The sequence below is a fragment of the Leptodactylus fuscus genome, chromosome 5, assembly GCF_031893055.1.
Source record: "Leptodactylus fuscus isolate aLepFus1 chromosome 5, aLepFus1.hap2, whole genome shotgun sequence".
NCBI lineage: Eukaryota > Metazoa > Chordata > Amphibia > Anura > Leptodactylidae > Leptodactylus > Leptodactylus fuscus.
The window spans coordinates 115,972,375-115,989,140 of record NC_134269.1 but is presented as its reverse complement, the minus strand read 5'-3'; the positions used below and the strand labels follow the sequence as shown (position 1 = coordinate 115,989,140).

The 16,766-nt window shown below is 41.4% G+C and overlaps 1 protein-coding gene across 1 annotated transcript in view; it reads left to right on the top strand.

The window, feature by feature from the left end:
* PTPN12 (protein tyrosine phosphatase non-receptor type 12) overlaps positions 1-16,766 on the top strand; it is a 47,623-nt gene that overhangs the window by 19,654 nt on the left and 11,203 nt on the right. Inside the window, exons 2-12 of the mRNA XM_075274053.1 lie at positions 276-384; positions 2,289-2,365; positions 3,346-3,441; positions 4,112-4,150; positions 6,282-6,353; positions 6,895-6,954; positions 9,738-9,880; positions 9,972-10,038; positions 10,119-10,196; positions 11,087-11,182; positions 16,414-16,496. Of these exons, the coding sequence (XP_075130154.1) occupies positions 276-384; positions 2,289-2,365; positions 3,346-3,441; positions 4,112-4,150; positions 6,282-6,353; positions 6,895-6,954; positions 9,738-9,880; positions 9,972-10,038; positions 10,119-10,196; positions 11,087-11,182; positions 16,414-16,496 (920 nt within the window). The remainder of the gene's footprint in view (positions 1-275; positions 385-2,288; positions 2,366-3,345; positions 3,442-4,111; positions 4,151-6,281; positions 6,354-6,894; positions 6,955-9,737; positions 9,881-9,971; positions 10,039-10,118; positions 10,197-11,086; positions 11,183-16,413; positions 16,497-16,766) is intronic.

Sequence of the window (16,766 nt, the reverse complement as noted above, 5' to 3'; positions counted from 1 at the left end):
TCAAACGCCCTTCTGACTGTAAAGCGCTACGGTACCGGGACCGATAGCGCTTTACCTGGGGCACAGATCGGGAAAGCCGATAGTGCGTTGAATTCAGCGCACTGTCAGCTTTCCAGCAGTATATAGAACTGCCTGTGCCCAATCTGATGAAAGGTCCTCTTTAACAGTACAGAGTTAGTGTGTTTGCATCATCCTGAATAATAAACCACCTACCATGATTTAATAGATGCTTCTAAATTTTACAATAATACATATGCACGCCCTCCTTTTTACAGAGATTAAGACGACTGTCCACAAAATACAGAACAGAGAAGATTTACCCGACAATCACTGGAGAAAAAGAAGAAAATGTCAAAAAGAACAGATATAAAGACATTTTGCCGTGTAAGTTGAGCACTGTGCTTCTTTTTAGCATGTCACCTGAACCTCCATGCTCATGACTCATATACAGTAACTGTGCAGACAACTCTTCCCTTTTGCTCTTCCCCTCCATTCATTGTTTGGGATGGGAAGTAACTGTCTTAAGCCATGCCATTGTCAGCCATATTAATTGTTCTTCATTCTTGTTAGTCTTCTCCCTCCTAACCTCTCACTTATCAGTCGTAGAGAAAGGTATCTATTCCATCCCTCTTGCTGTGCAGAAATAACTTGTAGCTAATGAGGGTAAAACATGTCCTGGTATTAGTGACTAAATGTTCGGCTTAATGCTAGGATATGTCGAACTTTGATATGTTAGTAGAGTATAAGGGGAAAAAAACCCCAAAAAACATTCCTTAGTAAATTTCAGTGTATTGTAAGAAAGGCATGGAATAGTGCAGTGGACGAAAGGGTATATAGTGCAATAAGTGCGCAGTGTGATATGTCATCTTTTTACAACTGACACTTGTGTTTTAAGATTGTGAAAATGCATTTATTTCTGTGCATTAACATTGCCTTTGTGAAACTCAGTCCATGCCAGATTTGTAGTCGCACAGATAAGTGATTAGATTTAGCGTTTAATTGCTCTCCTTAGTCAGGTTTCTGATTCTCTTTGGGCAGATTGGTGTAGCATGCTTCACTATTAAACCAGTGCTGCTTAACCGAACAGATTTTAAAACAGCAGTAGCGCCAGCCTAATATAATCTACAGAAATTATGGTAGCCTAGGATCTTAATTTTTGTTATACTAGGATGAATATTTTCAGTACAATATTCAGAGCTCATGTGAAGTTAAGGATCAGCATGAAAAGTTTTTACTTCCTGGTTTTGTGTGTCTGAAAAGGAGGGGTGGAAGGGATTACGTTGCAAGTGACACCAGGAAGACTGTTAACAACGAGTTACCGTGTTGTCTTGTCAGTGGGGTGAGAGTATGAGCTGTGTACATCTATTGCACACACTTGTTGACTGCAAATGTTGCCATTAATGGCACAGAACTCTTTGCTGTCTTTTGAGTTGTGGTGAATGTGTGAAGATAGTTGCATGTGGAAGAATAGAGAATTAAGGTGGTATTAGGGTAGATTTGATTGTTTAATGGGCGATTGTTGACACTTACCTTTTTGATGCATGAAAAGGTCAGCAAACATAAAAATGCTGTTTGGTAAAATGTTGATTACCTATCAATATCCAATTGGTGGTGATGTGGTTCCTGCATTTGCTATCATTAGTTTTTAGAAGCTGCAATAGCACTTCACATGCTAGAGATGTTATTCATCAGTCACGTGGCCTGTTTGCATCTCAGTCCCATTTTAATTGAATTGGTTTGAGAAGCCGTATCATGCACAGCTGCTATACAACGTAAAGCACTGCACTTGGTAAGCAGTGAAGAGGCCTTCGTACTCATCTGAGCATTGCACTCTCTTCAGAAGCTGGTCATGGAGCTGTCAGACCCCTACCAGTCTGGTATTGATGTCCTACACTCTGAATAGCCAATTAGTATCTTAATCCCAGAAAACGCCTTTAAGGTCCGGTTCACATCTGCGCATGGGTTTCCATTAGTGGCGTCCACTTGGGGACCCCCTGAAAGGAAACCTAATCCACCTGGGAAAAAAAAAAGCGGTTACCTTAGGAAACCCGCAGACTCCATAGATCATATTGGCATCCGTGTGGTTTCCACACCAAAAATGCGGAGAGAAAAGTGCTGCTCGCAGGACTTTTCTGTTCATGTTTTTCATGTGGAAAGGGGAACGGAATGGCCCGAACACAGATCTAAACTGGGCCTAAATAATTTTACTGGTCAGTTGATTGATTGCAGAGACAATGAGCAATAAGTAGGCAATGTTTTACTGATATAATAATTTATTACTCTTCCAGTCGACCACAGTAGAGTTAAACTTGCACTGAAAATTCCACCTCATGAATCTGACTACATCAATGCAAATTTTATCAAGGTAAGCTTTGTCATTTTAGTTTTATTTCACACATTGTTATGGTACATAGCCATTCTCATCTTGACAGTCTCAGCATGATCCACTAGGGGAGAGTATGATATAAATGGTGGTAGAGTCCTACTGGTGGGGGGAAGCAGTGAGGAATTAATATTCTTTATGGCTGTCCATCCAGATAGCCTGGATAACTTCTGCTTTTTACCTACTTGCAGTATAATCTAGTTTAAACTTCTGTTTGCATGATGAATGGTGGAATGTAGCACATAGGAGTTGTCATGGGGAAATTGGTCACCGGAACCGTACAAGAAATTAAGATCTTGGAATATTAGGTAAATGTAGGGTATATTGTACAGCTTTAAGTTGTTGATTATTCTTTGTTCAGACCTCCTTCTAGAATGTTTTAGGCGAATTGTCACACTATCTTAGTCCCTACTAAACTTGATAGTGAAATTTATTTGGACAAAAATCGAGTGCTACATGAAACTATCCGGCCTTGATAGTGATATGCCGATCTTTCCCTCTTTCAGTGTGTACCAACTATAACCTGGTGGTGGACTATAGTTCCAAAGCCTTGCTACTCTAAAATACTAGTTTAATTCTACACACTTTGGAGCTACTAAATTTGTAAAATTTAAAGTATATGAAAATATTATATTGAAATAGTTTTATGGTTACGTCTTCCCTGGGCAGTGGAGACTGGAATGGACAAATTGCATTTATTGAGTTCTGCCATTGCTCTGTTGATGGTGGTATGCTGTGGTTTTTAGAAATGAAATTTTTTTTAATAATGGCCACAAATGTTTTTTGTTATGATAGCCTGAAAACCACAAACTAATAGTTCCTTTATGTGCACTTTTTTTTTAATGGCAAAAATACACAATTTCTTAATGTATACTTTGGTACATGCTCATGCATGTAGATCATCATTTTTGTTTCAAATGTGTCTGCATTGACTACTTAATCATAATCTGAATATTTTTCAGGGAGTACATGGCCCTAAAGCATACATAGCAACCCAAGGGCCTTTAGCTAACACAGTAATAGATTTCTGGAGAATGATTTGGGAATACAAAGTCAAGGTGAGTCTTTCTGTTCTTACAATTCATTGGATTTCATTAACCACTTCCTGTGCAGGTGTTTTCTCATTTTTGAATTTATGGGTTTTACTATCCACTTTCCAAAATCCATACACTTTTTATTCTTCTGTTCACAAAGCCGTATTAAGGCTTTATTTTTTTGCTTGGCTAAATGAACTTTATAATGGCACCATTGAGCTCAATGTACTAGGGAGCTGGGAAAATTCAGAATTGACTAAGAAGATGGGAACCCCCCTCCCATCCCCAGCTGCTTATATTATGTGAACAGCTTTTGGCACTGCAGGCCCCGAAAGATCACATACTGATCAGCTGTGGATAGGTAACAGTATTAAAAAAAACAAAAAAAAAATCTGTTTGGGGCCAGAAAATCCCTTTTAAGTCTCTCGCTGTCTGAAATGCTGTAGATTTTTAATGATGCTGTGCTTCCACGGTGGGGCAAGAAGCCCCAAATATAGTATATCCTTTATCATTTAGTTACATTTTAATGATTTGGATTTTTTCGTCAGTTAAGTAAATTAAGTAATTCAATGTACTGTACACTAACAATTTGGTTCCTCTAATTTCCGAGGAAAATATTTAACTGGTGCAACATGTGGAAAGATTTTTTTGTTTTTTTACATGACTAATAGGATTTTTTTATTTCCATCTCCAGATAATTGTAATGGCTTGTCGTGAGTTTGAAATGGGAAGGGTATGTATTGTGGAGAAAGAATGAGCTTGCATGTATTTGCACTTCCTCTGAGGTTTCAGTAATGCAGGATTTCCTTTAACTGCTTCTGACCATCTAGGATGTGGGAGCTGCCAGAGGCTGATGACTGCACAGGATACGGTCCATTTATGATAAATATTCAATGACCTGTATAAAAAAGCCTTTAATCGGACTGGGAGATCTTCAGCTTCTGTTCATTATAGAAAATTATATTTTGCGCAAGGGAAAGAAATGTGAAAGAGTCTCTTTCTACATCTTCCTGTTGTATACATGTGAAGGCTGTTAAAAGGGTTGACCAGGCTTATATTTTTTTTTTTAGCTGCAGTGAAGCTGTGTGGCCGCTAGATAACAGGCAGGAACTTTGTGCTTCCAGCCCCATATTGTTTGCAGAACCAGACAACCTCTTTAAACTGTGTGCAGTACTGGCCCAAAGGTGAACAGGCCCCCCTGCTTTCTCTGGCTGTGTAAAGTACACAGTAACATAGACTTGTACTGTCAGAAGGGGCATGTCTCACAGCCCAGCGATGACATTGGTTGAGCTATGAGGGTCACTTCTGACAGTGGGGAGAAATCGGTGCCAAAACCAATGGCGGCAATATCCCCACTCACAGGGCACATAACTGCACACTGTTGGCTCTCTAGCTTTATATAAAACAGTTTCAGAAGGACATAAAATGTCATCTTTAACAAATTGCCTAGTTTATTTTTCTATACGCACTAGTCAGACGAACCAGTTACATTCCTCCCTGGGGACCAGTAGCCTTACTGCTGCTTAAGATCTGCTGCTTTGATCTTTATGTGCCCACCTAAGAGCTTAAAAGGGCCCTAGTTCAAGGCAAGAGCCAGGCAACAGGTTGCTGACAGGACCCAAGAGCAAAAGCAATCTGATGCAAGGGCTAAAGAGCGAGCTACTGCTGGAAAAAAAAAAAAATTGTGACTGTTTAGGAATTTGTACACAAGCATCAGTGAATATTTTCACATGCAGTAAAGTGGGTCCCCCAACATGAATTTTACAGGTGGTCCCTAAGAACATGAAGTTAGAGGCTCTAGTTCATGAGGTATCAGAACTTCTTGAATATGGGTTATACAAGTATCCTATTTTTGCAATACTTGAGTAGTTACTTGCAGAGAAAAAAAAATTAATCCTAGGAATATACTCAACGTTTTGTAGTAAGATGTGTTCTATATACTGTAGCCATAAAACGCTTAATGTACACTAGTGATATTTTTTTTTTATCTAATGTCATAAGTTTTGCTTGGTGGGGGGGGGGGGGGTCTGGAATCCAAGATCCCTACTGGGGAAGAATCGTCTGATGGGCTGTGCTCGGTTGTCCTCAAAGAGCTAAGCAATTGGTCTATGGACTTGTAAACTATTTATGGGTCTGTTCTCCTGGGAATCTTGAGCGCGTGCTGTAACATGCATCATAGTTGAAAGGACACAGCACTCCGTTCAGAGGTCTTCTGCTTCTTTCTCTGTGAGGGTCTTGGCACCTGGGTCTCCCACCCATTTAACCTTGTGTTGTGTTGTCATGATGTTGAAATCTTTATAAAATGACTTTAGTGATACTCATGAAATTCCCAAGTGACTGTTATATGCAGCTTCTTTAAATGGATCATAAATGCTAATATGTAACAAGAAAATAGAAATTGTTAGCGACTCTGTCATAATAGCAATTGAATGAAGTCTAGGTGCTGCCCTAGTCTTACAAACAGAGTGAGGAGTCTATTTCCAAAAATTGTGCACTGCTCCTTGTTCTATCGACCCACATAACAGGGCAGTGTGATAATATACATGTGTAGAATCTGTAGCAGTGTGAACTTGCAGGGAATGGTTAGGAAAATGTGATTCCCTGCATCTCCATAGGCATATACTGGAAGGCTTCTGCTAGTGAGTGGATTGATTGCAATATGGGACTAAGCAATTGGTATTCATAGGACTCTTACATAATCTCGGGTGACACGATACCTCTGTGACACTGGCTTTATACCGTGTGATATGGAAACCGCTACTTGCTAATCAGTTGCTTGCTATTGAGTAAATACTATATGCATACATTCTTTATTATTAACCGGTATATTTTGTAACTTTTTTTTTTTTTTTTTTTTAATACAGAAAAAATGTGAGCGGTATTATCCAAACTTTGGAGAACAAGCTTTAACGTTTGGACCATTTCACATATTTTGTGTAAGTATGCCTTCATAAGGAAGTTGTATACCGTCATATGGCTCAGTGGTGATGAAAAATGCATGTGAAGAAATGGTCTGCAACACTTCAGGGTCTTTAAAACTTCAAACTTTTTATTCCATCGTAGTTAAAAAGATAGCGACAATACAAAAAACAACAGTGTGGCTCAGTGGTGAGTACTGTTGCCTTGCTGCGCTAGGGTCCTGTGTTTGAATCCAACCAAGGATAACATCTAAATGGAACTTGTATGTTGTTTCCTCCCACATGCCAAATATATACTGATAGGTAAATTGGCTTCTTGTTATGGGGACAAGTACCTCTATGGCAGCCACTAAATCCCCTACTCCACAATACTCCCTATGTTTTGAGTCTCCATGAGAAAAGTGCATTACAAATGTGTAGCATGCAGACCCCCCCCCCCCTTTCACCCATTGATTAGAGACGTATCTTCTATATATTCTATTCTGTGGATTGGGTAAAAGTATATATCATAGAAAATCCTTTTTAACTTTTGGTGTAATTTTTAATTCTCTCTATGCAGGAAGAAGAGCAGTCCAGGAAAGATTTCTTTGTTAGAACACTTACAGTGGAGTTCCAGAATGTAAGTGCTTTCAACTGCAATGGATTTGGTAGTCATGACTTTTGTTATAGAAGAGTGCAGCAATTGGTCGATCATTACCACCTCCACCATAAAATAAAGAAATTGGTTTTGTATCACTGTAGCCTGAGACTTAATGAAACTGACTTTTTTTTTGTTTGTATAATACTTGTCAATACTCTAATTCTTATTTCTATATTCCTTTGCCAGTTTTACCTTGATATCCAGTCTATTAGAACATCTACCATTCCCAAGCAACAAGCACAGTTAGTTTTGGTGTCTGTGCTATTTAAGCAAGGGATGGATTCAGAGGTGGACAGGGTCAGAGCTCCAAATATCACCCCTTTCCTGTTCCTGCCTAATGCATTTACACACAGGGCCCATTGGACTCCATTTACTATGTAGCACTTTTATATTCATTGCTTTACACAGCAATGTTGATAATGGCTTTGCATAGCTCAACTATTTTTCCCCATGACTGATACGGCTTGAAATAAGTAGCCTTAGTTATAAAATAAGTAGAATATTTTTTTCGCAAGAGGTAGAATGGCATAAAATGTGTACTTTTTTTTTTTTACTTTTTACCAAAAACAATATTGTATTTTATATATACAACTTCTGATCACAGGATCTACAAACCTATTTAATTTTTCAATTAAAAATTTGGTTTATGGTCTTAAATTCTGTATGGTTTATGGAACACCTAATCCATGTGTAAATTGACCAGAAGTTTAGAAAACTAGAGAGCTGTAAACTGCTTTTGTTTTCTCTTGCTAGGCTCCCTGCTAACAGAGCAGACCTAGGCAAAGAAGGTGAAGGAAGGGGCTGGCAGGGGAGCAAGGTCCCTTAGCACAGAAGGCTGTTTCACTTTTACTGTGGTTACCATAGAGAGTTACATTTTGTTGACAAAGGTCCTAAAAGCTTCCCTTATCAAAGTGTAACTCCAGGACAATACACTGAGCATGGAGGAACCTTATTACTCCTATACTACCATGGGAAGAATATGCAAATCTGTCTTCCATGATGTAATTAGGAAGTTAGTTGCTGCCTCAGTATTGCATACCAATAGAGGGCGCTCACTGGAATGTGCAAGTGTCTTCCTTGATGTAGTTAGGAAGACAGAACTCCAGTGAAATAACCCAATAAAGGCTGCTCCCTTTTGCATCATGCTTGACCTTCTAAGAGGCCTTTGTTTTGCAATGACGCTGGGATTATTACCAGGTATAGTCTCTCACTCCCTAAGGAGTGACAATATCCCCTGAACTACTCCTATAGTAGCAGTTGTAAATCACAGCTGTTTTACTTTAATTGCCCTGACTACAGCTTAGGGTATCAGATAGGGGTTATGCTAGGTTCACAGCTGCGTTTGGGTTTCCGTTTGGGGGGGGGGGGGTCCGCTGGTGGACCCCCCCTTCCCCCTTAACGGAAACTGAATTCGCTTAAAAGAACAAAACCAACCCCCCCGCCCAAAAAAACCAAAACAAAACAAAAAACAGTTACCCGCAGACAACATAGACTATAATGGGGTCAGTAGGGTTTCCACCCGAAAAGGGTGAAAAATATGTACAGCGCGTTATAAACTGGTTCGGGGATGGAAACCTGGAACTGAGATTAAGCGCTGGTGTGAACCCAGCCTTAGAATACTTTCATATAATAATCTTAGTCATACATACATTCCCAATCTCCTGCTGTTCCCATTCTGACTCTTCCTAGCCCCAGCCAGTTCCTGATGTCCTCACTTGCTGCAGCAGTGATGTCACTGGTGGGTCACTACTACGTACAGTGATTAGCTGCAGCAAGTACTTACAAAAAGCAGCATGGAGGGGTAACATTGGTAATGTTGAGTGACTATTTTTATAATTTAAGACTACATTCACCTCTGCTGTGGAGTCTCCATTGGAAACTCGGTCACAGAGTGTTCTGGCAGATTCTATTTTAATGCTCCACCTCTGTTGTTCTGGTTTCACCTCTAGACTAGAACGGAGTGACAATGCTATTGTGAACCTAGCATAAGTGGTTTTGAAAAATGGTAGATTACCACTGCATCTCTACATAAATTTATGTACTTTTTATATGTAGACCATTTTTAATTTTTGGGGCTAAAAGACATCTTGGTACTCCAGGAAGATTCTAATTGCTTTCTGTGTAAGGGTTGTCATGTTTCAGATCACTATGTTGAGTTTAATTTAACATGTTATATAATAATTATGGCTTATATATTTTGCCTTGCATAGCAGTTTTTGTGTAGTAGTATTTTTTTTAGTGGATTTTGCTTTACCACAAACAGTTTTTGCATGGGCCTTAGAAAACCTTATCCGTAAGAGGCACAAAAAAACCTCCCCAAACTATAATGATTTGAAAATGCAGATTACGCTGGGTTCACACCAGCGTTCGGCACTCCGTATTAGGTTTCCGCCTTCTGCTGGCAGAAGACGAAAACCTGTCATGCCAAGTCCAGCCGTGAACGCCGATGAGCGTTTTATGGTCTCCGCGGCAAAACAGTTTTTTTTTTTTTTTAAACCAGACACAGAGTACTGCATGTCCGACTCTGTGTGCAGTTTAAAAAAAAAAACTGTTTTGCTCACGGCTGGACACTTTTCAAACCCATTCAAATGAATGGGTTTGAAAGATGCCGGCAGGTTTCAGTCTCCTGCCCAGTTTTGTGCAGGAAACGGAAACCTGCAGAACGGAGTCCCGGACGCAGATGTGAACGAGCCCTGAGTTACTGTTTGTGTCACTGCAGTTACAGTAATTTTTTTTTTTTTTTTTTCCAATCTATTTTGCAGGAGACTCGTCGCATCCTTCAGTTTCACTATGTAAATTGGCCGGATCATGATGTCCCATCATCATTTGATTCTATTCTTGATATGATTAGTTTAATGCGGGATTGTCAGGCTCGTGAGGATGTTCCTATATGTATACATTGCAGGTATGCAATCCTTGCAAAACTGTATGACATTAACACTGACTGCTTCAACAGACTATAAGTAGAACATTGTGATCCTTTTTTTTTTTTTCAGTGCAGGATGTGGAAGGACAGGAGCCATTTGTGCAATAGATTATACATGGAATCTGCTGAAAGCTCGAGTAAGTGGCAAGTATAAATACGCCATTAAGATCATTTCAGAAGTTACGAGAGATTAACCAATTATTGTCTTGCTCTTTAGAGGATACCAGAAGAGTTTAATGTTTTCAGCTTAATTCAAGACATGAGAACACAGCGGCATTCAGCAGTCCAAACCAAGGTACGCAATTGGTTATTTGCAATAGGAACGCCTTGTAGTTGATAAATGCACATATACTGTGTTTCCTAATACTTACTATTATGCTCTTTAACGTTAAGTCACGGACATAAAAAGCTAATGACTTGTTAAAGGGTTTATCAAATTTTATAAAGTGGTGGCACTCTGCTGTTATATGACATCACTCTGTGATCGGTGAGGAACCGACCTCTGGGATCCCATTAGTTTTGTCTGCTACTAATTCGGCCTCAGTGTCCAAGAAGCAGTTTGTCCACTTTGTCGGGCTCCCCTCCCTGGCTCAGTGGTGGTACTGCCCATACGACTGAGCGAGAATTCACAGCTATCCTACAATCAAAATCTAAAGGATTACAAATTCTAATTACCCCACTTTCACAGTAGTTTGTGGTGTTTTTTTAATATATATATATGAGCTTTTTGGTTTCTGAATAAGTCTGTTTTTATTCATATGCTAATTAGACTGGTGAACGATACATCGTGCACACCTCTCCTATTGTTTCCTATGGGAGGCTGCTGCTGATGACTCAGCTTCCTGTTTGCACACACATAGGAGATGATAGGAGAGACAAGTGCTGCTGGGAACTTCCTGTGCTTGCTGGAAGCTCATTAGCATATGAATAAAAACAGACTTATTCAGAACCCACTGAGGCAATCTACATACTAAAGGTAGGTGTGGAATAGACTTTCTAAAGCCTATGCAAGGATGTGATTATTTAAAAATGACTTTTCCTAGCGATGAGCCCCTTTAAAGCCAGGAGTCATATTGAAAAATGCCTGCGGTGGGAAGGGGTTAAAGACCAACATCAGTATTCATTCTTTGTAAGCAAATTCTCTGCCAATTATTGATTAAACATGTAGGTTTTTTTTGTATTTAGGAACAGTATGAGCTTGTACATCGAGCTATAGCTCAGTTATTTGAAAAGCAGCTGGAAGTATATGAGAACGAGTCTACAAAGATTGTGGATGATTTGGTATGTAATGGAGATTTATAAAACTGTCTAAAATAAAAAACTTTTTTGCCCATGCACTCAATCACAGTGCAGCTCTCCCAACTGGTTGCTGATCATTTAGACAATATTCATAAAATTGCCCTGTTGTCTAGAAAAAAAATTATTAATTTAAACAATATGTACCAAGCACCCTAGCATTAACTCCTGTAATAAGTGTAAAAAATTGTAGAAATTTGTTGTAGTTTTGGATAATGGTAGTGGAATCAAAGGTTTCTTTTGATATGATGAAAAATGGTACAGAACCTGCCAACCACTATATTAGGTTGAATTCTGGTTTTCTCTCTTATTTCATTGGGGATCACAGCACCATGGAGTGTCTGATTCTGCTGGGGATGCTTCTGGCTTAGACTGTTAGCATCAGTTAGGCACATCCATATCTGATGCTATGCAGGAGCTCATCCATGCGGTCAGAGATAATCTACCTACATATTTAATATCCTACTTCTCAAGAGGACATCTCCTACTGCCGCAGTTACCGTCCACCTATGGTCTTCCCCACCCATGGGGCATTTGACCATATCTTGAAGGAAAAATTGCTTCAGATGGACCGGCCCTTTCCTTCCACTAGGAAGTTGGAGGTCCTCTTTCCTTTTCCAGACCAGTGTGTCTCCACATTTTCAGAGCATCCTGCGGCTGACCCCTCGAAAGCTAAGCTATCCCAGGCTACTAGTCTGCCTTTAGCGAATTCCGCCTCCCTCAGTCACCCCCTCAGACAAGAGGGTGGATTCTCTCACCAATGCAGCCTTTGTCGTGCAGTAAGGCCTTTATTTCTTGGGCCAAACATCTCCAGAGGGCCTACCATCCAGGACAACCAGCTGCTTGTCTCTCAAATCCTGAATGCTTCCAAGTACCTGTGCAATGTGCCTCTAAGAAAACGGTTGTGGCTCTTCTCTTGTCTCAGGATGAACAGGGCTGGGTTTTTGGCGAAGGCCTAGAAAAGATCATCTCTGAAGCTAAATAAAGCTTTCTCCTCCCCCAGAGGCGCCCTAAGCACCAGCATCCCTCATCCAGCTGTTCTCAGCGTTTTCTCTCCTTTCATGGCTCCAACTCTTGCTCTGGAGGACTGTCTTCCCAGGACTCTCACTTCAAGAAGCCCTCCTTCAAGCCCAGACCTGCCTGGCAGTCCTGTCCCAAGTCCTCTGGGCCTTAGACTGGGTTCACATGGGGTTTTTTTGGTCCAGAAACTGAGGCAGAGGCCGCCTCAGTTTCTGTACCAAAAAATGGGTAGCTGCGACTTGATGCCAGTGCAGTGCACTGGCATTCAGTCGTGCACTCCACTCCACTCCTAGTCGGGAGTGTCTTCAGGCGAAGAGGTGAATCTGCCTGAAGAATGAGCATGTTGCTTCTTTTTTCCGGGAGCCGTCTTTTTGGTCAGGATTTTTAGGCAAATTCGGCCTAACTCTTCCAAGCCCTCCTCTGCATTAAGATCTTTTCCCCACTCAAGGCTCCTCAGATGGGGAGGATAGCTGCTCTCTTACTGGAAGATCTGGCTTGCTAGCATTGACGACGCCTGGGTTTGAGGTGGTGTCAACTACTTCATGGAGTTCTACTTTTCAAACAATTTTATTTATTTATTTATTTTTTTTTGTCCACTTTGTCTTCTTCCTGCTCGAGCGGCTGCCTTCCTTCAGGCCATCTCCATGTTTCAGTGTCAGGACATCATTATCCCAGTCCCCGCTTCAGAGCATTTCTGGGGTTTGTATTCCAACCTGTTCACCATTTCCAAGAAGGATTGCTCTAGTCCTATCATGGACCTGAAGGGGCTCAAAAGGTTTGTCTGCGTCTGCAGATTCCGCACGGACTCCCATCTGTCAGTGGTGGCATCGCTGGAGACTGGCAAATGCCTGTCTTCTATGGGCGATGCATACCTTCACATTCTCATTGCGCTGTGCCATTGTCGGTTTATCCGTTTGGCGGTATTGTTCGCAACGTTTTCAATTTGTTTTTCTCCCCTTTGGGCTTGCCCCATGTATTTACCGAGGTGATGGCATCCATCAGTGCCATCCTCTGTTACAGAGGAGTTGCCATGACTCCATACTTGAACAACCTCCTGGCAAAAGTCCCTCCCAAGATGTACAATCTGATCAGCCAGTGGATCACTTTGGACCTCCTACACTTTTTGGCTCGTAAATGATGAAAAGTCCTGCTAGTGCATTCTCAGCAAATGGAATTCCTGGGTATAATCCTCGAGGTGCACCAGGGTAAGATTTTCCTCCTGGAGTCCAAGATCTTGGTTCTCTTATTGGTGTATCCCACCTTTGGAGGAACTCTTTGCTTTCTTCGGTTATGCATGCAGGTCCTGGGCACGATGGTCTTGACCTTCAAGGCCGTCTTTTTCGTTCACTTACACTCGCATTCTCTGTAATTGCAGTTGGAACAAGTCTCCATCCAGCCTCAACTGTCTGATTCTCGTGCCCACTGAGAGCTTCTTTGTGTGCTCTCCTCCACAGGAATCTCACAGGGAAGTTCTCCCCCCCCCACCCCCCACCCCTCCGTTGACAGGTGATCTCCTTAGATGCCTGTGTTTCTGGCTGGACAGTGGTTTTCGGTGCCTTGTCCATTCAGGGCCTGTGGTTCAATTCCGAGATCTCCCTTCAGATCAACCTACTGAAATGGAGGGCCATCTCCTTAGTCATGTTTCATTGGACCTCTCAGCTTCCCAAGGGTGTCCGGGCAGAGACAAGGCAACTGACAACTCCACTGCGGTTGCCTACTTGAACCATCAGGTGGGAAACAGGAGCTGTGTGACCTTCCAAGAAACCTCCCTTTCTCTTCTTTGGGTGGAGCGGTCGCTTCAGCTGAAGATCTTTTTCCAGATGTGCTCCCAGTGGGGCCTCCTGTGTACACCACACGCTCCCGGGTTACATGGATAGGTCCCAGGACACCCGAGCCATTGCTGCTGACGCTTTTGATATTCCCCTGGTCAGACTTCTGCCTTCTGTACTTGTTCCTTACTCACTCCTCCTTTTCTCCCTCTGGTTCTGAAGAAACTCAAGTGTGAGGGAATTACAGCCATCTAAGGGGGCGTTCACACTACCGTTGGTGTCCGTTATGAAGGTGTCCGTTTAAAAGAAAAAAAACGGACACCTATCATAACGGACATTAACGGACACTAACTGATGCTAACTGATGTTAATGTGTCCGTTTTTTTAACTGATCCATTTAATGGATCAGTTAAAAAAAACGGACACATTAGTATCAGTTAGCATCAGTTAGTGTCCGTTTTTTATACTGTCCGTTTTTTTCTTCTTGCTGTTTATGCTTTCTGAGCATGTGCAGAAAATAAACGGACAGAAAATAACGGACTGTAACGGATGGCCATCAGTTACTGTCCGTTATATGTCCGTTGCCCATAGACCTCAATGTTAAATAAAAAACGGACACTTTCTGTCCGTTTTTTCAAACGGACAAAAAAATCCTGCATGTGTGATTTCTCTGTCCGCTTGAAAAAACGGACATGGTTGTTAACGGACCCTTAAGGACACAAACGGACACAAACTGACAACAGATGAAATCCCATTGAAATGAATGGAAATTATAACGGACACAGCTAGTGTCCATTGCTAAAATCTTGAACGGACAGTAGCAACGGACACTGCAATCGGACACCAACAGTAGTGTGAACGCCCCCTTAGTGGCTCTGGATTGGGTCCCGCCAGGCCTGCTACACGTATCTCATGTTCCTGCTGGAGGACGCTCCTTGACCTCTTCCTCTGCAAGTCAACTTTGTCACAAGGTCTGCTGTCCCACCCCACCTTACCTCAGTTGTGTTGAATGGCCTTTCTTCTTTTAAGGGGCAGATTTCTGCCCTTTCCAGAAAACCCTGGCCTGTGCTTCTCCTTACGGTCCTCCCACAGAACTTTGGGATCTTAAACTCGTCCTTGAGGTGCTTCAGGCTCCCCCTATCGAGCCTTTGCATACACTCACTTTTCTTCTGTCTAGGAAGGTTGCCATCCTGGTGGCCATTACTTTCATCTGCAGGAACTCTGGACTGGCTGCTGTCTTTTTCGTGTTTTTTTTTTTTTTTTTTTTTTTTCCCCCCCATCTTCTTCCTAAGGTGTCTTCTGTCCACATCAACCTGGACAAGCACCCAGAGGTCCAGGTGATCAGAGCCAATTTATCTCACTGACTCCTTATTTGTTTGTTCGTTCTCCCTGAGGACCTTTGTAAGGGCTAGGCTGCTGCAAAGGCGTTCATCTCCAAATGGAGTCAGTCTGTCAGGGAGGCCTATTGGCTCAAGGACTGGCCACCGCCTCTGTGTGACTATGCATTCCACCAGAGCTGTCAGAGCTTCCTGGGCTGTTCAGCATCAGGCTTCTCCTATCTAGGTCTGCAAAGCTTGCCACCTGGGCCTCTGTCCATACCTTCACCAGATTCTATCTAATCCATTCTCTGGCCTCCTCCAAAGCCAGCTTGGGTCATAAGGTTCTGCAAGTGGTTGTATGCTAGGTTGTTCACATGGCTGTGTAATGCCCACCTACTGGGGATAGTACTGTGTTCCCCCAATGAAATAAGTGAGAGAACAGGATTTTTGTACTCTCCGTATAAATCTTCTTTGTTGTATTCATTGGGGAACATAGATCCCACCATTGTTTTCTTGTTGTTGCTGTCCGTCTGTTTTGGTTAGTTTCCGGTTCAGGACATGATGATGGTGGTGGTTTTATGTGTTCAATTTTGCTTGTTTATCTCTCTCCTACTGCTATGGTACAAACTGGTTAGCATAGTGTCTGTGGAGCGAGGAAAGCCCATAGGTGGAGCAGACCTTTTTTTCTATTCCTAGTGTCTGCTTCCTTGTGGTCTGGTCTATACCTATGGTGCTGTGTCCCCTCAATAAATTCAACAAGATAAGATTTTACGATGCGTACAAACATCCCGTTATATTAAGATCTCCTTATTCCAGTGAACTCAATAAGTGCCAAGAAATCCTCCAAAGATGCAACTACCTGTAATAGTGCAGCCTACTGTGATATTTCATGCCGAGAATGAAAGCAAGAGTGTCTGAATATTACCTGAAATTAAAGGAAAAAAATAAATAAATTATATATATATATATATATATATATATATATATATATATATATATAATTTATTTATCTAATCTAGCTATCTAATCTATATCTCTTTAATAAAAAAAAACCCTGAAATGGGTGAGTATTTATATGATTATTTAAGTTATAACTTTTCATTGCCAGGTTGAAAATTCTGGAAACACAATGAATTCCTCAGAGAATGATAAAATGGATTCTCCACCACCAAAGCCTCCAAGAATCCGTAGGTAAGCAAATGAGTCAGATAAGCCCCTTATCGTTTGTCCTTAAAGAAATCTGGAAGAGTATATTTTTATTTCTGTAATTATATTACAAATTTTTTTTATTTTTTTTTTTGAGTATTCATCAGGTATTTTGAGGCTTTCACCTGGTTTTCAATCTTTCAATCCTACAGTCTCAAAGTAGTTGTCCCGTTATGGACACAGATCAGCTGTCAGATCGCTGGGTCCCTCAGTAATCTGGAGGATGGGTGACCAAAGGTCCTCCTAAAAAAAAAA